Source organism: Tachypleus tridentatus, chromosome 13 (assembly GCF_004210375.1).
Source record: "Tachypleus tridentatus isolate NWPU-2018 chromosome 13, ASM421037v1, whole genome shotgun sequence".
Lineage (NCBI taxonomy): Eukaryota > Metazoa > Arthropoda > Merostomata > Xiphosura > Limulidae > Tachypleus > Tachypleus tridentatus.
The window spans coordinates 264,077,278-264,102,027 of record NC_134837.1 but is presented as its reverse complement, the minus strand read 5'-3'; the positions used below and the strand labels follow the sequence as shown (position 1 = coordinate 264,102,027).

The window sequence follows — 24,750 nt, the reverse complement described above, 5'->3', positions numbered from 1 at the left end:
CTAGAAAGTCGAATCCTTTCCTCTATTTTATTTTAATAAAAGTTTTAACACCCACATCAGCCGTCTTGAGATGCATTTTTACTTCAAGTGGGTTTCTCATCATCACATATGATTTTCTGCTGGTGGAAACGACATAGATATAGTCAGTGAAATATTAAACTTACGAGTTATCAAGAAAACTAAAAGTTAAAGGTATTCGTATTAAAATTAAACACATTCTGCTAAAACAATTAAATTGTCCTTTTCTTTATGTTAAAACTTCCCCAAAGAGGACGCTATGAATTACCATAGAAACTGATCAAACATTGATAGTTTGGATGCAATAACAGTGCGTAACGTTTATTTTAACAGTGGTAGAAGTTAAATTTTAATTGGTAAAGGTTTGTCATCTAGTTAAAAGTTGTTGATACTGTCGTTTTTTTTTTTTCAAACAATTTATAATCAGGTAAATTTTGACATGCTTATTTTACTATTAGTGGTAGCGTGAGACCATATTTGGCAGACGAATATGAGGTTAGAGTAATAGGCATTAAATAACGAACCGAAATTCTAACCTGAGTCCTGTCATTGGGCAAAAGGGCACATTGGCACTAGATATAGCAGATAAAGTGTTATTATGTATTAGGAAACGTTTTTCATACATTCATGGAATAAATAGAAATTTATTGTGTTATTCTTATAGCTGGGACATAAGATTAACTACAAGATTTGAAGCGAAATGGATTTCAGTTACGTTTACACAAAACAACGGAAAGACTTCGGAAAGCAGTGTAATTTTTTTGATAGACCAGCAGACATTCTAGTGGACATTGTTCCAGATAAAAACTTAACCGAAAATTTCATTTCAATGAAATATGTTGACACTGGCATTCAATGTGCAAACGAGATGTCAGAACATGAGGTAGGACTGAAATTGAGTGTTTGTTAATACATGAATTGTGACTGTATTAAATTAGTTTCAACTCATTGGCTAATGAGCACACCTTTGTAACTGTAACTGGAAATTAGTTAGTGACTGTAGTTGAGAATATATGAAAAAAATTAACACTTTAAGTGACTGTTGTTAAATATTTTTTGATAATTAGTTTAATACATGCTTGAAGGTGAAAATATCCAGACTTGAAGTCAAGTGCTCTTTATTAAGTTGTCCATTGCCTGTGATAATTGATTACAGTCATATACCATGTGAAATAACTGATTATTTGTAGTTACAATTAAATTGATTTAATATTATGAAAATAATCTGTTTATTAATGTTTTCCAGTTGTTCCAAGTATTCAGTAATAAATAAATGTATGATTAAATATATAAGCATCAGAATATTCAATTAATCACAATTAGGTCTATATATTACTGTTTGCAGATATTCCAAGTGCCCAGGAATTGATCAATTAATTGTTGCATGATATCTAACTCAAGTTTACTCAGTTAATCTATTAGTTTTACAACTCACAAAAATAACCAGTCAATCTAAATTTAAGTTCCACATTAACTATTTATCTGTTATTTTCACCATTATAACTGTTTGTTTTTAAACTTAAAGCTACATGGTGAGTTACCTGTACTCTGACTATGTGTATTGAAACCCTGTTTTGTTGCACAAGTTTTTTGGTCAAGTTGTGGGAATAGTCAGTATTGTTTTTTAAAACATCTCAAGAGTATAACTTGTTAGTTTAATGTAACTGATCCACTAATTTTCTAGTCCTATAGTCATCTGTACATGCTTTAGTATATTGAATACTATATCACGTTTTGTAGACAGACTGTGGAATAGTTTAACTTTGATGATATGTATCACAGTAAATGAGCTTAGGAATTAGGTTTTTCTCTCATATGTAATACAAAACAAATCTTTATGTGGTATACTACAGTGTGTAGACTTGTAAATCAAAATATCAAATCCTACTTTGTAGTGACTAATTAAAGTTTTTATATGTCTTTAACATACTTCAGATATAACTAATTTAAACATATTGATTTATTAAAAACATTTTATTACAAAGGGATCTACTAAACAATTATTCCACAAGTTATAACCAAAATTTATAATGTTCACACTAAATCATTTGTTCCATTATAATGAAAGAATATCTAAGTCTTATACTTTAGCTCAACACAGAACGGTATGAAACAAGAAATCAAGGAATGAATCACACTGAAGGTGGATGGCCTCGAGATATTAATCCTGATGAATTGGAACAAGTGATGCGATTTAGAAAGAAAGTAGAGAAAGATGAGACCTACATAAATAGCATGCTTCAACTGGGAGCTGTATGATTTTTGTTATGTTTTTAGATATTGTTAGATTTTACATAAAAATGTTAAAATCATAAAGAAAATTACCCTTAAAACTTTCAAATTCTTATACCAGTTACACTAATTAAAGCCTAAATATTATTATTTTCAAATGTGGCTTTTATGTTTTGTTACTGAAATTGTAGCTACTTTTGCTGTGATCACAAAATATATATATGTATTATGCAAGTTTGTTATAACTCATAAATAAATTAAACAAATTAATAATTAGTCAGAGTTTTGAATTTGTTGTTTTTAATGCAGTCTTTCTTTATGATTTCATTTTACTATTTAACTTCATTAAAATGTATTTATTCTCATTAAAATATGTTATACCATATTCTTAGTGCACAGCAAGGGTGTATTTTGGGAGAGGGCATTTGTCCCCTAGAAGAATGAGAAATATAATTCTTTTTTTTTTTAATCCATTCAGTATATGTAGAATAAATTTTTGTTAACTTCACAATTTCACAGTCCCCCTGTCGGTGAAACATTTCTACAGATGTCGATGTTACACAGATTATTAAAATTAAAACTACAGTAGTTAATGTTGCTTGCATGACTACGTTATATTTATGTTCACTCAGATATTATCAAATTTTCTGAGATTAAAAGCATCATAAAATATGTTTACATTTCACTTACGTTTTGAAAGTACAATAACTGTGTCAATGGTTAATATTTAAAAAATGTTTTTAATTAAATGATAGACATTAAGATAGCTTTATGCAGTATTATAAACTTTGGCTACAATTAAATTTGTGATAGCATAATTTTCATAAGGTATGAAATAGATTCTGACACTATTGGCAAGGAAATGTGGTTGGTTCAATTAATTCACAGTTGTTTTGTTTTTACATCTTGTTTCAGCTCATGGAACATTGTATCAAACAAAACAATGCCATAAATATTTATGAGGAATACTTTGAGGAAGAAATATCAGAAGAACATGAAGAAATACCATCAGCAAAAAATGTAAACATTTTCAGGTAGAATTACTTGTGCTTTACTAAGCCTATTATTAGACACTGCTGCTTCTTCTCAGTATTACTGATTTTAATGGTTGTATGAGTTGGACACATCAGAAGGTAAAGGGAAGTATTTGTCTAAGCATCAATTTTTAAAAGATAAAAATCTAACATTTATGTAGTAACATATTCAAATATATTGTACATCAGTTGTTGGGAAAAGATACAGTTTTTCAGTTAGTGTTGTCAATGGTTTATTGAGAGAGTTAGAAGTAGTTATATATCACATGTTTCACTGCATGATTTTAGGAAACTTTGCACTTTATGCTCAGATATATGTTTTTTTTGTGAATTAATTAACTTATTAGATTGGTATTATTTTGTATGAGAACCTTTCCAACATTCACACATTGCATTTGTGTAAAAACATTTAGGAAACTTTCCACTTTATGCTCAGATATATGTTTTTTTTGTGAATTAATTAACTTATTAGATTGGTATTATTTTGTATGAGAACCTTTCCAACATTCACACATTGCATTTGTGTAAAAACATTTAGGAAGCTTTTACTCATATTTAAATTAATTAAACTTTTGTAGGTAATGAATCATCTTATAACTGTTTAGTGTTATGTTTTAGTTAATAATAAATAAAACTCAAGGTTTTTAAGATTATTTAAGGAACTTGAAAGTGAGAAAAGTAAGATATAAGTAACATTGACAACAACTTGTTCATCATTAGTTTCACAACAAGTTCAAGTTTGTGATTAATAAACAACAACACTTGTTTAGAAATAATACATGTAGAAATCATGTCTAAAGAAGTTGAACACTAAACTGTCACTGTTAACACAAAATCCTGTAACCCGAACACTTTTGAAAGGTTACCTTGTGTCATCATGAGAAGACAATGGATATACTTCTCATCCAAACTTTTCTTAAGAATATAGGAGAAAAACCAGTGTCACAATGAAACCAAATGAAACATCACTTCTGGTGGTAATTTAAACACGTATGACTGACAAGTTATTTGTATACACTTTAACGTTGTCAGGGTTAATCTGAATGAAGATCACATAGGGAACTTAATTATATCTATCTATTTAAATAAAACATATATTCTAAAATTAGAAAGACTCTTATTATACGCAGCAGATATTTTTAATTTCCATTGTATTTTATTTAGTCAATTTTGTAATTTTCAGAGATCCTGAACCAGCACAAAGAACTGCTACTTATTTGTCTTGGTCTCCCGAAGGGAGAAATAAATTGGCCGTTGCATATGCTATTCTTGAGTTTCAAGGTGCTCCAGGTGTTACAGTCAACAATTCCTACATATGGGACCTAGGTAGCTTCTTCTGTTAGGTTATTTTACTCTAAAACAAGAGTAGTTTCATTTCAGTCAGTTAACCTAATAATTATAAACTATTAATTATTTGTTCCACATTATTAGCTTGAATTTCTCAGATGTTGGTTAATAAATAAACTTCACTAGATAATTTCATTCCTCCATAGTATAGATATTGACTTACCTTTTGTACTATATAGAAGTGTCCATTTGGTGTGATTTTATTCTTAATTAAAAACAAACAAAACAATCCATTTGTTCCAAAGCATGCAGATATATTAAATTTTAGGGCTATTTTGAATTGTGTATTTGTGGTGTGATCTTATATCCCTGTTTCCAAAGGATGAAGTGTCATAACTTTTTCAGTTATTTTGAATTGGGTATTCATAGTTTTATTTTATTGGCATTAAATTTATTATGGGTACAATCATGAAAATATGATTCAAATGGTTTAGGAACATTTCTGCACTGGATTAAGAGTTAACTTGTGTAAGCTTTGTGTTCATGATTTAACCTCACTGTGATGAAACAATGAACGTTTATAGTTATTTCTAGGAAGCAGTTTGATTGCTAAAAAATCAAAGTGAGTTGAAAATAGATCACAAATAATATTATAATCTTGGTTGCTTCATAAACCACCAGTCTATCTATCTTTCAAGTATTTATGACAGACATACTTACATTAAATCTTTATTTAAAACAGAGTTTTGTTGGTACACATAGTTAAACATGTATGATCCCCAACAAAAGAGTATGGATACATGTAATAGAAATAAAGTTTGAACGAATACTTTTGATTAGTTAAAGAATATAAATTCAAGAGATTTCAATTTTAGGCTTAATTGTTTTTGTTACTAGTACCTAACTATACAAAATAAAATTATAACAATTAGGTAACTAAACATTTGAAGACATATCCTAAAGTGATTAACAGTCCCAAAAATATACCTTACAGCAACTTGAACATTCCCATACAGATCTTATAGCTGGTTTTGTAATAATTCATCTACTTGTCTAATTGAGATACAAAAAGAGTTGTCTTTGGATTAGATTTAATTCTTGAGAGATAAACCAACACACACACAAAAACAACTTAGAGCTACCTGTAGTTACAGTGAATTTTTAAATCAGGTTGTATAAAATAATTAGTTGTCTTAAACATTGTTCCTCATTATTTACAGATAATCCAAATCAACCGTTTTTGACTCTGAAACCATCTGCCTCACTACTCTGTGTAGAATATTGCCCTAAAGATCAGAATTTATTGGTTTCTGGATGTTATAATGGACAACTTGGTAAAGGATATCTCAGTATTTTAAATAGACTCGCAGAACACCAAAACCATTTATTTACTTAAAGAAGTAGAGTTTTGTTGTTTTAAGTTCTGTTCAGATGTTGCTGACATAGTTGTACTTTTGTATACAGTATATTTTAACAGTGATCAACAAAGGGTGAATTAAAGAACAAGTAAGGTGATTTGCACCTCTAACAAGGAGTGAAAAACTTTATATGTTTTAGCTTTGTGGGATATCCGTAAAGGCTCTACTCCTGTTGAAGTGTCTCCAATTGAGAACAGCCATCGAGATCCGGTGTACAGTGCACTGTGGCTACATTCAAAAACAAACACTGACTGCTTCTCTGCCTCTACAGATGGCAGGGTGAGATCCATTAGTTTGCATATTTATGATAATATCTAAGCTCATTTACATGCTGGATGTGGAATCTTCAGTATTGCATGGAATGATTTGGTTTAAATATGTTCTTTGGGGGAAAAAAACAAGTTATTTATTCATTACCAAAAACATAGTTTCTGATTTAATAGACTGGAAATGAGAAATTCAGTTTACTTCTTTTCTTAGCACTATCAAAACAAGAGAACATCAGAAGAAACTGACAAAAGAAACTGCGTGACAGCTAGTCGAGGCATATGACTCGTATGCAGAAAATATCTTTATTTATTTTCATTATACTTTCTGTAATTTCACTTTTTATGTTCCTAAATTAGTACCCATTCTGTGTTAGTTGAGAACTTTAAATTTATTATGATTCATGACATATTTTTGTGTTCTCAATAAATTATAAAGTTTGCATTTCTTAACTGTCCAAGATATTTAAGCATTCACTAAAATTCCTGTAACATTGTACTGTTACATGGGAATGCAGTTATTTATTTCTCTATTTGAATTGATACATCTTTATTTTTATGTATTTTTGAACAGGATTTAACAATATGTCAAGACTTGTTCTAAATAAGAACACAGTTGTTTTTAATACTTAACTTTAACTTTTTTCATAAGGTTTCCATATTATAGTTTTATCTGGTATGAGTTGACACTATATTTATGTTGATTTTAACAGATAATGTGGTGGGATATCAGTTGACACTTTTTTTATGTTGATTTTAACAGATAATGTGGTGGGATATCAGTTGACACTTTTTTTATGTTGATTTCAACAGATAATGTGGTGGGACATCAGTTGACACTGTGTTGGTTTCACCAGATAATGTGGTGGGACATCAGTTGACACTTTTTTTATGTTGATTTCAACAGATAATGTGGTGGGACATCAGTTGACACTGTGTTGATTTCAACAGATAATGTGATGGGACATCAGTTGACACTGTGTTGATTTCAACAGATAATGTGGTGGGACATCAGTTGACACTGTGTTGATTTCAACATATAATGTGGTGGGACATCAGTTGACACATTGTTGATTTCAACATATAATGTGGTGGGACATCAGTTGACACATGGTTGATTTCAACATATAATGTGGTGGGACATCAGTTGACACATGGTTGATTTCAACATATAATGTGGTGGGACATCAGTTGACACATGGTTGATTTCAACATATAATGTGGTGGGACATCAGTTGACACATGGTTGATTTCAACATATAATGTGGTGGGACATCAGTTGACACTTTGTTGATTTCAACAGATAATGTGGTGGGACATCAGTTGACACTTTGTTGATTTCAACAGATAATGTGGTGGGACATCAGTTGACACTTTGTTGATTTCAACAGATAATGTGGTGGGACATCAGTTGACACTTTGTTGATTTCAACAGATAATGTGGTGGGACATCAGTTGACACTTTGCTGATTTCAACAGATAATGTGGTGGGACATCAGTTGACACTTTGTTGATTTCAACAGATAATGTGGTGGGACATCAGAAAGCTGAATGAACCAACAGAAAATCTTGTTCTTCATTTTTCAAAGAATCAGCCTCCAAGACTGGATAAGGCATTTGGAGCCTGCTGTTTGGAGTATGAAGCCACAATGGTTGTTTTTAATTTTCACTATGTGTTTAGTTTTAGGTAAAATATGTTTGTTATAACTATAGCATCCAAATTATTAGAACTATCAGAGATGCTGTCGTATGTTTGTCTATTCTTGGTAGTAATTACTATTCATTCTTTATTGAAATGATTTAGAAAAAGTGAGCATTTTCCAAGAAAAAAATTTTCTGGTTAGTACTGTATAGGAAACTTGTTCAGATTGTGTTATTTAGTTGTACACAACTTATTGTATTAAAATAATTTAATGTACAGAGTTCAACATTTTTATAAAGTTTACTGATATGAACTGTAATGTTTTTATATAGTTAAAGTGCTACTGTTTATTGAAGAAAAAATATTAGTTTTTAAGAACTCCAGTTTCTCAGCACTACATTTAAAAATTTCATTAATAAAGATGTAGTCAAACCCTGAGATACAGTTCTGGAGAAAGTCATGTTTTTGTTGTGATCAGATTATCTTTATTTAAAGTTGTGTTATGTGATAAAGAAATGGTTGTTGATTGTGGTTGTGTGATTTGTAGCAAAGCCACATCAGGCTATCTGCTGAGTCCATCGAGGGGATTCAAATCCCCAGATTTTATTGTTGTTTATCTGTAGACTTACCACTGTATCAGCAGGGGACAAATGGTTGTTGAACTTACCACAGTTAGTTTTCTAACTGTCTGTATCTTGAATACCCAAAGTGTTAAATATTTGTATAGTTTGTTTCTGGTGCCATTGAATAGATGGTGCAGAAGTTTTGATTACATATATAGATACTGACATACATGCTCTGTCTGTTATAGTAAGATATACTCTCCTATTTCTGCCTGAATTATATTTTAGTGAAAATGTATTTAATATAATAACAACCATATTCCTAGTTATTAAAGTGAAAGCTACTCTGTTTCCTTTTCTTTTAGCCAACAAAGTTTATGGTTGGAACAGAACAAGGTTCAGTTCTCTTGTGTAATCGTAAGGCAAAGTCACCAGTAGAGAAATTAACAGCAGTTTATAATGCTCATCTTGGACCTGTATATACCCTTCAAAGAAACCCATTTTTCCCAAAAAACTTTCTTACCATTGGTGACTGGACAGCTCGGGCAAGTACTTTTTTATATTCTTAGCAAATGTATTTACCAATTTAACTTTTCATAAAAGTCAGTTTAAGGTAGGTAAAACAGATCATATATTTAAATTTATGTCCTATAATAATACTGCTCAAATTAAGTTAGGGAAAATAAATAACATTTAATGTAACTTGTGAAATTGCACATGGATGAAGAGTCTACAGCTCATTAAAGATGTTTATTTTGAAGAGAGTATATTACTGGTATAATATACATGTCATCAACAACAAACTGTCCTCACCTATGTGTTTATTAATGTGACAATTACAAAAGTAGTAAATTGTGACCAACTAAGAATATTCTATCTCATACCACGTGTCTTCAGTTGGTAATAAACTCTTCAGAAAATTATTATTGAAGTAGATCTCTAAGTGGTTTTGTAATATAGAAATATGTGATGGATTTTTATCTCCTGGTGGTACTTATTTTTAGATATGTGTAAGTCTTCACATAAAAAATATTTGAGAACACCATTAAGTTTATGTTATTTCAAGTTTCTTTCTTATTCTCAGCGTTAGGTGTAGTCTGTTGTTATTCACGACAAATGTCATTTAATGTGATCTTGGATAAGGATCAAGTTACTAATGTCCTTTAGTGGTTGTCCATGTAATACCTAGAGGTTATTCTTTAAAGTGTATACTATTCTGAGAGTAACCTGTCATGTGGTGGTACCAGTGGGATGGTATAAATAAGATGAAGTAAGGAATACAAGCTAAGCTTAGCACAAGTAAGGTATGAAACCTTGTATCCTACAGTCTGGATGAGTCCTTAGTCCAGTGAACAGACACACACACACAGTTTTATGATGTATATCTGTGATATGAATACAAGCTAAGCTTAGCACAAGTGAAGTATGAAACCTTGTATCCTACAGTCTGGATGAGTCCTTAGTCCAGTGAACAGACACACACACAGTTTTATGATGTATATCTGTGATATGAATACAAGCTAAGCTTAGCACAAGTGAAGTATGAAACCTTGTATCCTACAGTCTGGATGAGTCCTTAGTCCAGTGAACAGACACACACACAGTTTTATGATGTATATCTGTGATATGAATACAAGCTAAGCTTAGCACAAGTGAAGTATGAAACCTTGTATCCTACAGTCTGGATGAGTCCTTAGTCCAGTGAACTGCACACACACAGTTTTATGATGTATATCTGTGATATGAATACAAGCTAAGCTTAGCACAAGTGAAGTATGAAACCTTGTATCCTACAGTCTGGATGAGTCCTTAGTCCAGTGAACAGACACACACAGTTGTATGATGTATATCTGTGATATGAATACAAGCTAAGCTTAGCACAAGTGAAGTATGAAACCTTGTATCCTACAGTCTGGATGAGTCCTTAGTCCAGTGAACAGACACACACACACAGTTTTATGATGTATATCTGTGATATGAATACAAGCTAAGCTTAGCACAAGTGAAGTATGAAACCTTGTATCCTACAGTCTGGATGAGTCCTTAGTCCAGTGAACAGATACACACACAGTTTTATGATGTATATCTGTGATATGAATACAAGCTAAGCTTAGCACAAGTGAAGTATGAAACCTTGTATCCTACAGTCTGGATGAGTCCTTAGTCCAGTGAACAGACACACAAACAGTTTTATGATGTATATCTGTGATATGAATACAAGCTAAGCTTAGCACAAGTGAAGTATGAAACCTTGTATCCTACAGTCTGGATGAGTCCTTAGTCCAGTGAACTGCACACACAGTTTTATGATGTATATCTGTGATATGTAGATCCAACTCAGTAATGCATTTTTACATACATCTAATGTCCACTGTTACTCATATGTCAACGGACTAACATCCTGGAGGGTGAGGCACAGACCTGTCATTTACCATCTTGTTGTAGCACCTTTTTAACATTCGACAGTCTTTCCTAGCTGATGATGTGCCATTTATTGTACTCACAGCAGCCTCAGGTCTGCTATTTTAATCAAGATTGGCTTTCCAGTATCAAAATACCAGATATAAACTGCATAACTAATGGAAACCTGTAAATTCATCCAGAAATATTTCTGTTTAGGGCAAAGGCAGAACTGTGACTTACCACGCTTACCCATGAAATCAACACAAAACCTTGATGTACCTTGTTTCTGACAGTCACTATTTGAGATAAGGAAGCACTCTCCCAAGATCTAATGATTTAGTCCTTCAACATTCACTATATTTTAGAAGTAGCTTTATTGGACGTATGTTGGCCACATATACATGTGATAGAGAGTTAAAGTTATTTGACCTAATTGGTCACTTATTTGCAGAAATACATCAGCATATCCAGCTAACAAGTCAATGAGTTACTTTTAGTGCATTGCATTTAGACCAGTGGTGGGTTGGCAGCCTTTCCTTTCTTACCGATGATAATTTCAGTGTAAATATTTGTAACTATAGTACAAAACAATGGTGGGACTTCTTCCCTCCTCAAACAAGTAATTGCTCAAGCTAATGCTTCTTACTATCTGGATAGAAAGATACATTTATTTCGTATGTGTACTTTATAACCATTTCACTGATGCACTAGACCGTGGAACACCATTTATGTATACTGATGTCCTTCCACCACATATGTTCAAGCAGCTCACCATTCCTGAGACTGATCTATCCAATATCAGGTAACTCTCTCATGGAACACCATTTCATTGGTTGCATAGTCAAACTCCACCAATGATTTCTGCAGTATGTCCATCCATCCAGAGAATAATTGAAAAACCAGCAGTGAAGATGACTACCACAGTTCTGTGAGAAACATTTCTTAGATATGTCATAGATGGGGCTTTGTTTCTACACATACAACTACTTAGTTACCATATGCAAGAGTGAAGTTGGTATCCACTGGTTGGAGTGGTTGTCTTGCTTGGAGGGCTTGATATATTGCAAGATCTACTAGTGTTCTCACCTCTTCTGTATCAACTGATCTCTGATCCTTATGCCCTTACAGGTGTGTTCCAGAATCCATGCAGCCCTAAGGGAGATGGGCTGACCACAAAACATTTTGGCACAAGCTATCTTCTTGCTGTTGATTCACCAGGAACTGCAGAGCAGTAAGTGAAAACTACCATGCAGGTTGGGAAGGGTCTTGAAAGATATCACACCTAAAGCATAACTTTAGTTTCTTTCTTCCAGAGTGATGTCGAGGTGAGGTCATGAAGACTATGGGGGAACTGGAATAACTTGCCTGTTCATTAGAAGCTGTATGATGTAATTGTAACATAACATCAGGAGGTTTTGGTGGTTGACTAACCTTAGACATGGCAGAGTTACCTGGACAGGACAGTATGTTTGAGTTATAGCTACAACCAGGGGCATAGAATTTTTACACTCGATGGGGGGGGGGATGATTTTTGCAACCACTTATGTGGACTGTTCAATTTGCAAATTGGTAATCTCTGCTTATGTGAACCTGAAAGCTGTTAACATGCAGTCACAGAGTAATCTTGTTGCCACGATACTTCAAGGTTTCCATGTAGGTTTGTATAAGTGAGGTGTTGTGAACAGTTTTCAAAATGTTAATAGAGTAAAGACAAATGTGTCATAAATTAACTGCCACATGAATTTATTCCTGCACACTGCACAGTATGACCATTATACTTGACAAGGTTACTAATAACTTTCATTGCATGAATTACGTTTTCAAATATTAAGAAAATTAGTAATTACCCTTGATAAGTTTATATCTACTGAAAAACTGTTCTGTTGTTTGATAAAAATAATTAAAATGTCTTTGCGAACTCTTGAAAATTACACATCAATACAATGTAGCAAATAATTATTCATACTTTTCATTGAAGTAAGATTCATTAAGTCCTCTAGTCTACATGTTCCCAAACGTAGACCTCTTTTGTGATGATCTGTTTATGAATTTTTTCATAAGCTCTTCTATATTTATCTTGTCGACCTCATCTTTGTGAGTGTGACAAACTGCCACATGGTTGAGGCGGCACTGAGACATAGTTGACCTCAACCATATCTTCAACCGTCTTGATGCAGAATAGCTATGTTCATATTCGCAGCTGGATACTGAACATACAAGCAAAATTTTCATGAGAAGAAACACTTCACAAAACATCTGCTGGCTTGTTTCATGCATTTTACAGTAAGCATCCTTTGCACCTTTCAGAGATACTGCTTTTGTTGTTCCTTTGAACATGGGCAACTGAAACTCGAGCCGTTGTGCAGAGATTTCTGGATATTAGTTTATAACCGAGTTGTCAATCTTGCCAGATGTGATCATGTTCTCAGGTGCTAGATATTGCCTCAAGTCATTGTTGTTTGCATTAAATCTAGTGGTCAGATGTTCTATGACTGTGTCCACAAATTCAAAATATTGGCTTCTGTAGTAATCTCTAGCTGTTGCAGAATGGTGTGCTGAGCCATCACTTGTGATCCTGCTGAGGGGTTCTGTGAATGTGTGGTAGTTCAATAGCCACCAGATCTAGGGAAGTTACCTTTTTCTCAACTTCATCAAATATCTTGTTGTAATTTTCCTCTGTTTGCAATACCCGCAATTGATCAACTGTCATTGCAGATGCTTCAATTATGCCAGATACTGTCGCTGATTTTGCTTGGAATGCACGGTTTAGTTCCTCTAATGCAGCTAATGGATGCTGAACTATCAACAATCCTAAAACTGTCTTTCCTTTGCCAAATCTGTCCGGCAGACCTCGTGCTTTCAATGCTACATCTGATTTTTCATTTGCTAATTCAGACAAAGAATCAACAATGTCACTGTAGTAATCATTAGCACATGTAATTGCAGGTAGGCAGCACAACCAGTGTGTTGGACACAGTGGGTGGATGTATTTAACTGGACCATTGTGGCTGTCTGACAATACAATATTTTCAAAAAAGATTGTCTTGTATTTGCCTGACCTCTGAAGCAAGACATCAAGTTCACGTACCCACTGGATAAAATCTCGAACACATTCACAAGCTTCAACTGCATGTTGCATTATTAAATTAGCCTTGTGTGCTCTGCAGTGAAGAAACAAAGCTGACAGTTGCTTCTCTTTTATTTTGCCTGACATCCACTGTACGCACTACTCATGTTAGCGGCTCCATCATAAGTTTGTACTCTTAATCCTGACAGTGGTAAATTGAGTCTAGTCAGTAGATCAATTATAGTCGAGGATATTGTTTCACTAGTTGTTTTGGAAACACTGTACAAACCAAGAAATGTCTCATGGACATCAAGGTTCTCATCTACGTATCGTACACATATTGCTTCCTGTTCGGCATCTGTAACATCTTGAGTGCCATCAACCATTAATGCAAAGATTTTACTTTGCTGCACTTCGTGTGCATGTTCCTCAGTATGTGATGGCTGAACATCTCCATTATTTCATTCTGAGCCTGATGTGATGTGAATGTGGTTTTCTTTGACAAGTTGGCCATCAACTCAGCATCTTCCTCTTCCAGGAGCTTCATTAACTGCAGGAAGTTCCCCTCCGTATCAGTGTGTCCACGTAATGCTAAACCTTGACGCAAGAAGAAATGCAAACTTTTGAATATTTTGGCTAGACTTATTTTACATTCTTCCTGCTGCTTCTTTTTTCCATCATGTAGCTGGACAGTCACTGGAGTTACATCAAGTGAACCTTCTGGAGATATAGCAAATTTGTGCTGAGAGGAGGATTGGTGTTCGTTGAATTTCTGTTTTGCCTTTTTCCAGTTGCAAAAACTGGTGGATATGAAGGTATACTCCACTGGCCTCTCGAATTTCCCTGTAAAAAGGCCTCTATTTTCCACCTTGGCATAATGAAAGCATATGACATTTTGAGTCTGATTGTTTAAGTGCAGCCATGGGAACTCATCAAACCACTTGCCCTTGAAGTTGATATTTTGAGATTTTGCTTTCTGTCAAGGTATTAGTTGTGCATCTGGATTAAATGGCTTTCCACACTGTATCTGTGGAGTGTCAGATTTTTCATTACTGCACAAATTTGTTTCACAACTATCTGGTGGTTCATGATGTGCAATAGTTCCACAAGCACTTTCAGACTCGTCCTCTGATGAACATGGTATTTTCTCTGTATGATAAGTTTCCATTCCTTTGCTTGAGGTTGTTGGATTATCTGCATCTGCGTTGTAACTCGTAGTACTGTCTACAGTAGATAGTACTTGCAGAACTGTCTAATATCGGAAAGTTTCAAACGCTTGCTTGTCATAATTGGAATCTGTTTCCCAGATGACTCAACGAGCTAAAATACAGTCTTTATTGAAAACTCTAATGTACAACGAACGAAGATAGAACAGAATGGTAGTAGGACTGAACTGTACAAAGTATTTAAGTCGAACGCGCAAACTTCAGAGTAATTACCGAGCCGACTGACCGCCTGGGCATCGCTGGGACAATAATGTGTGCTAGTTACAACACAAGTAATTGTAAGTTTATCAAAAAATACTTAAACAATCACAAATATATTATATTCGTGTTAAAGCTCATCAAACACGTTGTGATATAATATCTATAAGCATGTCTATTAAATAAAAACACCTAAACAATAACTAGCAATACAATCCGAGTAAAGGCTTCAGGCTGTGGAAATCGCTCCATTTGTGTTCTAATTATACAAGCAAATACAATATTTTAACTATCTATGATAAGAGAATATATTGTTCTTTTACCATAAAGCACCAGCACTTTATTAGAGGGTGGTGATAATCTGAAATTTCATGGATTAATGAGGGCCACAAACACAGGTCTAATGAGCCCTGTTGTAAAATCGAGGCTCAGACTAAAGGAAGCAGAGGTGGGTGATGTAGGGCACATCTGGATCCGAGTTGCCTGAACCTGTCATTAACTGTACACTATGGTCAGTGGCTTCGGCAGCTAAGGAGAGTAAGGCATTCGACAATAAAACCGGCTAGACATGCATAAGAACATATGGCGTAGGAAAACCGCACAATATACACATAAGATTGATGCAGCTACAAGCTACAAATAGCCTGCCAGGTCTAGATTACAGGAGTTTACGTTTGAGAGTAATACTTTCGAATTTCATGCTCTGTTCAATCTGTTGTGATAAAAAGTTTACTTAATCTTACACTACGTACAAGACGTAGGTAGATTCTGTGATAGTGCTTGCAAGCCTTGCATGTATACTTAGGTCTACTGACTGATACTTACGAACTATCGCTTAGGTCGGAAAGCTTAGAAGCACGCCTATATTAAAGATGTACATTTCGGCTACTGAAAAAGCCTACATATGTCTAATTATGTAATTCGATTCGTAAGAACACGAGAATCACAAGAACAAACACACAATTTGTAGGCCTGTGATGCAATAAAACAATTCAACAGACCAAACTGTAGGGGAGATGATTGTATGCACCATACCCCCCACCTAAAATGAAGATGGAGATGTACCACAAACATAGTTATATTTGACAAGACACAAGTCATCTTGCTAGAAGTGACAGTGTTGTTTATACATGTGTTCATTCTTGAATTCAGGGTTAAACATTTATAAAGCTAAGTTAGTTAAAGATGTTTTTTTTCTAGATTTAGAAAATTTCAATACATTTAACATAGTTTCATGTGCTTCCATATTCATAGAATGACATAATAGTGTATATAGGAAGGAACATGTAATTTTTAGTGGAAAAGAGAAAACATGTCATTCAGTTCTTTATCAATTTTACCAAAGAATGTTACTGTAAGGATGGGCAACTTTTTCTTGGTAGCAATTATTGGATTCCTAAGAAATTAATTTAAAATGAAAGTGTGTGTAGTACCTTGTTAGAACTTTTGTTTGTATTGTACTTTATGTTACAGATTTGGTCTGAAGATATTCGAGAGTCTTCGATTTTATCAACAAGGTAATTAGTGCAATGAAAAACAAACAATGTTTTACTAGTCAACATGATAGAAAGATGCAAGTGGATATTAGTGTGTGAAAGTAGGTGGTACTAATTCACTGACAAGTGTTGATGTAGTTAACATTAGATACTACAGTTCACTGACTAGTGTTGATGTAGTTAACATTAGATACTACAGTTCACTGACTAGTGTTGATGTAGTTAACATTAGATACTACAGTTAACTGATTAGTGTTGAAGTAGTTAACATTAGATACTACAGTTAACTGATTAGTGTTGATGTAGTTAACATTAGATACTACAGTTCACTGATCAGTGTTGATGTAGTTAACATTAGATACTACAGTTAACTGATTAGTGTTGATGTAGTTAACATTAGATACTACAGTTCACTGATCAGTGTTGATGTAGTTAACATTAGATACTACAGTTCACTGATTAGTGTTGATGTAGTTAACGTTAGATACTACAGTTCACTGATTAGTGTTGATGTAGTTAACGTTAGATACTACAGTTCACTGATTAGTGTTGATGTAGTTAACGTTAGATACTACAGTTCACTGATTAGTGTTGATGTAGTTAACGTTAGATACTACAGTTCACTGATTAGTGTTGATGTAGTTAACGTTAGATACTACAGTTCACTGATTAGTGTTGATGTAGTTAACGTTAGATACTACAGTTCACTGATTAGTGTTGATGTAGTTAACGTTAGATACTACAGTTCACTGATTAGTGTTGATGTAGTTAACGTTAGATACTACAGTTCACTGATTAGTGTTGATGTAGTTAACGTTAGATACTACAGTTCACTGATTAGTGTTGATGTAGTTAACGTTAGATACTACAGTTCACTGATTAGTGTTGATGTAGTTAACGTTAGATACTACAGTTCACTGATTAGTGTGGATGTAGTTAACGTTAGATACTACAGTTGACTGACTAGTGTGGATGTAGTTAACGTTAGATACTACAGTTGACTGACTAGTGTGGATGTAGTTAACGTTAGATACTACAGTTCACTGACTAGTGTTGATGTAGTTAACGTTAGATACTACAGTTCACTGATTAGTGTTGATGTAGTTAACGTTAGATACTACAGTTCACTGATTAGTGTTGATGTAGTTAACGTTAGATACTACAGTTTACTGATTAGTGTTGATGTAGTTAACGTTAGATACTACAGTTCACTGATTAGTGTTGATGTAGTTAACGTTAGATACTACAGTTCACTGATTAGTGTTGATGTAGTTAACGTTAGATACTACAGTTCACTGATTAGTGTTGATGTAGTTAACGTTAGATACTACAGTTCACTGATTAGTGTTGATGTAGTTAACGTTAGATACTACAGTTCACTGATTAGTGTTGATGTAGTTAACGTTAGATACTACAGTTCACTGATTAGTGTTGATGTAGTTAACGTTAGATACTACAGTTCACTGATTAGTGTTGATGTAGTTAACGTTAGATACTACAGTTCACTGATTAGTGTTGATGTAGTTAACGTTAGATACTACAGTTCACTGATTAGTTAGTGTTGATGTAGTTAACGTTAGATACTACAGTTCACTGATTAGTGTGGATGTAGTTAACGTTAGATACTACAGTTGACTGACTAGTGTGGATGTAGTTAACGTTAGATACTACAGTTAACTGATTAGTGTTGATGTAGTTAACATTAGATACTACAGTTCACTGACTAGTGTTGATGTAGTTAACGTTAGATACTACAGTTCACTGATTAGTGTTGATGTAGTTAACGTTAGATACTACAGTTCACTGATTAGTGTTGATGTAGTTAACGTTAGATACTACAGTTCACTGATTAGTGTTGATGTAGTTAACGTTAGATACTACAGTTCACTGATTAGTGTTGATGTAGTTAACGTTAGATACTACAGTTCACTGATTAGTGTTGATGTAGCAAGTGATTTTTTTTAGTTACAATACAGGACCCCACAAAATATGTTTTATGTATCTAGCTGTAAGTGAAGTGTTATATTTTTATATGTGTAGCTCATTAATGTGGTATTACTATTTAATTTGTGTGTGTGTAGTTTGTTTTCTTCTAATAGAAAGTAATTAGATATTATTTTGATATGTGTTATTACTTGCAGTATTAGACAGAAAATCAAATTATTATTTGTCAATGTTAAAATAGAGTAGCCTGAAGATTTATGATGTTAAAAATAAGGTTTTGACAATTGTGGTGAACACAGCATAGATAGTCCATTTTGTTGATTTGTGTTTAATAAAAATCTATTTCTTGTCTTTTAGAACAACATTTAAATGTTTTCCTTTTAGTAAAAATACTGTTCAATTATTTAAGCTGTAATTTACACCTGTCTTTAGGTATTTCGACCAAGCTTTGACTGTTGGTTGCTGGAGTCCATGTCGTCCCTCAGTGTTTTTTGTCACTAAAAGCAGTGGATACTTAGATGTATGGGATATTCTTTACAAACAGATAGACCCAACTCTTTCTATCAAGGTAGATACAACTGTTATAATACATTTAAACTGAGGAGACTTCGTGCAGAAAGTTCAGCACCATAGTTTTAGCCTTGAGTGTGTTTTAATATTTCAACATTTGTGAATTGAGACTTTGAGCAACTAAAAATATACATTACTTGGTGTGGTTTATGTTACACAACTGTTTGAGGTGACAAATAAATATATATAACAGAACATTTTAAGTTAGAGTTCTATGAATGTAAAATTGAAATATAATCAAATATTTTCTGTATGTAATAGTTTTATATATAAAAAGTTTTTGTTTTTCAGGTGGCTGATGAAGCACTGTCCAGCATAGGAGTTCATGAAGAAGGACAACTAGTAGCCTGTGGATCAGAGAAGGGAGCAGTGTCTTTGTTAAAACTGTCCATAGCTCTGTCAAACATGAATAAGAATGACAAGGCTCTCATGACATCCGTGAGTTGTGTGTTTTACTTTAATTAAAGTTTTAATACCCATACCAGTGTTCCTTGTTAATTATCTGACTGTAACATATGTTATGATGTTTGTTTTGTAGCATGGAGTAGAACAGTTGATATTTAGAATTGAACAGAAATTGAGAAGGTTATAATTAATTGAATAACATTATATATTAGGTTTGATTGGGTACAGTTCTCTGTACATTTAAATTATGCAGAAATAATTTTGGCCCAAACAAACAAAGAACTTGAGTCTGCTATAAACGTCACTGATTGTATGAGAGAAAATCAAAATCCACAAAACATATTTCTTTAGTTGTTTCTCTTTCTGTTGATTGTGATACCTAATGATGTCCTAATTCAAACCACCAGTTAAAGTTAGTAAGAGAATGAAACTTACTGTCAGATGTAAGATAGTTTTGGGATGAAGTAATATAGAAATGTTCATGATTTTCTCTAATTGAAAAATCTAACTGAGGTTTGTCACTTTTAGAGATAAGTAATGTGAATTAAAACTGTCTAATTGTACTAAGTAAAAAACATCAAAATATTTGAGGAAATACGTCAAATGTTGAAACTACACGTTTTCAGCCTTGAGCTTAGTACTGTTTTATTGTTCATGGATTATGTTATTATTTATAGTTTAGAGGAAAACTGGCAGCAGTTTTAGTAATAATTTGTGACGAGTTCAGTTGACATGTTTTGTATTGTGTTAATAGCTGGTTAAGAATTTCATTAATACTTCAGTAAATAATTTATTAAAATCAGTTGGTTGCTTTGTGATACTGATGACCCTTTAAAGTACCTGCACGGGCAAACTATGAATTAGAACTTGAACAAAATCTTAAAATATTTAATATTTGAAGGTACAGTAATATATGTTTTCAGTTTAAGTGCATTTTTTACAACAATTGAATAACAAAATATTTCATGGGTGTTGTTTTTATCAAAAATATTACAATGACTTTTTGTAAAACACACTCATTAAAAACCTGCCAAATAATATTGTGTTTTTTACTTAAAATTCAAGGCTCATTTTTCAAAATTTGACATGCTAAAGAGACGACTAGCTAATGTAGATGTCCATAAAATAAACATGGCATAAATAATTTTGTGGTGAAACTCAAAACTTTATAGCAGAAAAACGATTCTTATATCCTTAAATTCTACTTAGAGAGTGAGACCTAATTCTAAAGTATTGACTGTAACACATCTTTTGTGGAGCTTTCACTGCTTATTACAATATTTTAGAAGGTATATTTTCAAGGCATGCTTTTTGATTTCTCAGTTACTAGACAGAGAATCTCGTCGTGAAAAGATAATTGAGGCAAGAAACCGCGAGTTTCGGCTTAAGGAGAAAATGAAAAATTCTGTTGCAGGAGAACACGAAGATGTGAAAGTGGAAGAAACCCAAGAAGACGATTTAATCAAACAAGCAGAGAAAGATTTTTATAACTTTATAAATAGTGTATCGAAGCAGAGAGAAGAAACAGAAGAAAATATTCACAATGATTAGTTTATAAGGTTCAAGACTGATTGAAATTATTACAAAATAAACACCATTCACAAAATTTCCAACAGTGTAAAACATATGATACTGTGGTTCAAAAAACAAAATACCTTTAACCATTTGTTGTTAACATTTTCTGAATGAGTTCACCCTGTAATTCTAAGTTTAAGAAATGCTACACTGTTGAAAATATGTCTTGGTGAGACATTTGTAGTTAAAAATGTTTTCAAAATAAATTTCATGATTTCCACTAAACAATACACCTTATAGTTTAAGAAAATTACCTGAAATTATTTAATAACATTTGTCATAACACTAAGTGACATATAATTAATAAGTAGAACGTAATAAAGTGGGACTTCTGGTAAACATTTTGTTAAATGATACAATGAAGTTCAGTATAACAACAATTATATCTTCCTTTTCTACATACTTAAAAAAGTTGTTTGTTCTTAGATGTTTATATTATAGTGACATTTTTATTGTGTTTAACTTGTTTGCCTCTCTCAGTTTGTGGACATGAAGATAAAATAAATCATTAATTTTCTATTGACCATTTTAAAACAAATAATTAATGTTTCAGTATTGTATTATCATAAAATGTAAATGTTTAATAATAATATTTTTGAAATTGTTAAATGTAAAGTTGCCACCTTCATACTTCCATTGTTTTATTAATTTAATTAAAAATTATATCATACGATTCAGAACTGTGAACATTTTTTAAGACCATGTCTTTGTTTTGGAAGTAGAAATATTTGAGTTGATTTTTATACTATAATGTGTTAAAAACTCATTTATTTGCAAGAGGTGAACACAAGTAAAGTTAACGGACTTATAGGAGTAGTTGCCCGTATTGGTGACTGATCTACATAGGACCATTCATAAACTGAGGGAGTGATTGTTATTTTATAACTACAATATTACAGTTACCAATTATTGTTATGGTAATAATATAATTAATCAGAGGTTGGGATTTGCTGTTTTTAAAGCAGTCCTTCCTCATGATTCTGTTCACTTACTTCATTTAAATGTAATTATTTAATATCACTAAAATATATAAATAAATAGAAAGATAGCTCAGTTACAATTATCACTAACACATGATTTAGATTAGCACTGTTGAACAACTTATAATTATTTAATGTATTTATTTCCAACCCTGCTAAGTCATCTATAATCATAACAGATTATAGCTTATGATAATAAAACAAACGGTCAATTCCATTGTCATCTACAACTCTACAACACTATACGCTACAATCAGTTTGAAATACCTTGAAGTACTTTATACTATTATAGACTACAAAATATATTATAATAATATTTAATAACCAGTTTGGTAACTTTATGAAGTCAGAACATGGTATCATGAAATACAATGTTTCTAAGATCCAAGAAGTTGTCAGTCATATATAGTTTATATAAGATGTTTATAAACAAACAGTGGATGTTCTAATGGGTACTACATCCTCTTCAAATATGGCTAGTTTATATGTGTTCTTCTATGAAATATTTATTTGTTATCTGTAAATTCCAATATACTGATGATTTAGTATCAGTAAATACATATCCTAAGGAACTGACAACAGAAAAATCAGTAGCCACAGTTCTTATGTTAGTTATCAAGACGTTAATTTTGTTGAACATTTCTGATAACAGAAGAAATTTTAATTCACCTGTCCTTGACTTACAAACTTCCCATAGTGTTGTTTCAAATGTATTGTCAAAATGGTTTATGGTATTATGATGAAAAGATCTTTAATGGTAGAAAATAGTGATAACTCTTTTATGGATAATAAATAATGTTTCCTTATGTGTAAATAAACTAAACATTAATGGATAAAGAAACATACAGCTAAACGTTTTACTGTGTTTATAATAAATATTAATTTATTGTAAATAATAAAATATGGAAACTCTTTACTCCCAGGTTATTAGTTTATCAAGGGTGACATAGAATAACTAACCAAGTTAAAAAAAAAAGTTCTATATCCAGGTAGGATTCATGTACTTGTTGTGTAGAACCTACAGAAGTTGTCAGTATCTACCATACTGATTCAGGTAGGATTCATGTACTTGTTGTGTAGAACCTACAGAAGTTGTCAGTACCTACCATACTGATTCAGGTAGGATTCATGTACTTGTTGTGTAGAACCTACAGAAGTTGTCAGTATCTACCATACTGATTCAGGTAGGATTCATGTTCTTCTTGTGTAGAACCTACAGAAGTTGTCAGTATCTACCATACTGATTAGGTAGGATTCATGTACTTGTTGTGTAGAACCTACAGAAGTTGTCAGTATCTACCATACTGATTAGGTAGGATTCATGTACTTGTTGTGTAGAACCTACAGAAGTTGTCAGTATCTACCATACTGATTAGGTAGGATTCATGTACTTGTCGTGTAGAACCTACAGAAGTTGTCAGTATCTACCATAATGATTATGTAGGATTCATGTACTTGTTGTGTAGAACCTACAGAAGTTGTCAGTATCTACCATACTGATTCAGGTAGGATTCATGTACTTGTCGTGTAGAACCTAGAGAGGTTGTCAGTATCTACCATACTGATTCAGGTAGGATTCATGTTCTTCTTGTGTAGAACCTACAGAAGTTGTCAGTATCTACCATACTGATTCAGGTAGGATTCATGTACTTGTCGTGTAGAACCTAGAGAAGTTGTCAGTATCTACCATACTGATTCAGGTAGGATTCATGTTCTTCTTGTGTAGAACCTAGAGAAGTTGTCAGTATCTACCATACTGATTCAGGTAGGATTCATGTACTTGTTGTGTAAAACGTAGAGAAGTTGTCAGTATCTACCATACTGATTCAGGTAGGATTCATGTACTTGTTGTGTAGAACGTAGAGAAGTTGTCAGTATCTACCATACTGATTCAGGTAGGATTCATGTACTTGTTGTGTAGAACGTACAGAAGTTGTCAGTATCTACCATACTGATTCAGGTAGGATTCATGTACTTGTTGTGTAAAACCTAGAGAAGTTGTCAGTATCTACCATACTGATTCAGGTTGGATTCATGTACTTGTTGTGTAGAACCTACAGAAGTTGTCAGTATCTACCATACTGATTCAGGTAGAATTCATGTGCTTATTGTGTGGAACCTATAAAAGTTGTCAGTATCTACCATACTGATTCAGGTAGGATTCTTGTATTTGTTTTGTACATCTTGAAGGAGCTGCTCACATCTTTTGGTGTAACAAACAATCTTGGCTTGTTCCTTCTGGATTTTTGTAATGTCGTCACTTTCTTCAATATACCCTGCAAGTTAAGATAACTGTTATTGTACTTTCATTTACAGTATGAAGGAGTAATTTTAACCAAAATTAATAATAATTACAATAAGGGATTTCATAATTCAAAAGTGTTTATATCATCAAAGACCCTATTATATGACATTTAGTGTACTTA

The 24,750-nt window shown here is 32.8% G+C and overlaps 2 protein-coding genes across 6 annotated transcripts in view; one reads left to right on the top strand and one right to left on the bottom strand.

Annotated features, from left to right (window-relative positions):
- The first annotated feature begins 270 nt into the window (after positions 1-270).
- On the top strand, positions 271-21,885 carry LOC143237434 (dynein axonemal intermediate chain 2-like). Of its 3 annotated transcripts, none has more exons than XM_076476675.1 (13): positions 271-328; positions 683-901; positions 2,110-2,271; positions 3,166-3,284; positions 4,468-4,610; positions 5,792-5,905; positions 6,129-6,268; positions 7,779-7,907; positions 8,826-9,005; positions 16,828-16,871; positions 19,227-19,362; positions 19,656-19,802; positions 21,093-21,885. In XM_076476675.1, the coding sequence occupies exons 2-13, from the start codon at positions 719-721 to the stop codon at positions 21,318-21,320; spliced, it is 1,725 nt and encodes a 574-aa protein (XP_076332790.1). In that variant the 5' UTR covers positions 271-328; positions 683-718; the 3' UTR covers positions 21,321-21,885. The 3 variants fall into 3 exon arrangements, with proteins under 3 accessions (XP_076332790.1, XP_076332789.1, XP_076332791.1); XM_076476674.1 differs by having other exon boundaries at positions 297-445; XM_076476676.1 differs by lacking the exon at positions 271-328 and having other exon boundaries at positions 773-901; positions 2,120-2,271.
- The window catches only part of LOC143237433 (von Willebrand factor A domain-containing protein 3A-like), a 44,100-nt gene continuing 41,212 nt past the window's right edge, over positions 21,863-24,750 (bottom strand). For all 3 annotated transcript variants that reach the window (XM_076476670.1, XM_076476672.1, XM_076476671.1), the window contains one exon: positions 21,863-24,600. In XM_076476670.1, the coding sequence (XP_076332785.1) occupies positions 24,476-24,600 (125 nt within the window). In that variant the 3' untranslated portion in view covers positions 21,863-24,475. The remainder of the gene's footprint in view (positions 24,601-24,750) is intronic.

Excerpts from the sequence above, each read along its gene's own strand:
- LOC143237434 (XM_076476675.1), top strand. The coding sequence starts at position 719 with ATGGATTTCAGTTACGTTTACACAAAACAACGGAAAGACTTCGGAAAG. Across the intron at positions 2,272-3,165 it reads GCATGCTTCAACTGGGAGCT|CTCATGGAACATTGTATCAA; the intron begins GTATGATTTTTG and ends ATCTTGTTTCAG. Across the intron at positions 7,908-8,825 it reads TGGAGTATGAAGCCACAATG|CCAACAAAGTTTATGGTTGG; the intron begins GTTGTTTTTAAT and ends CTTTTCTTTTAG.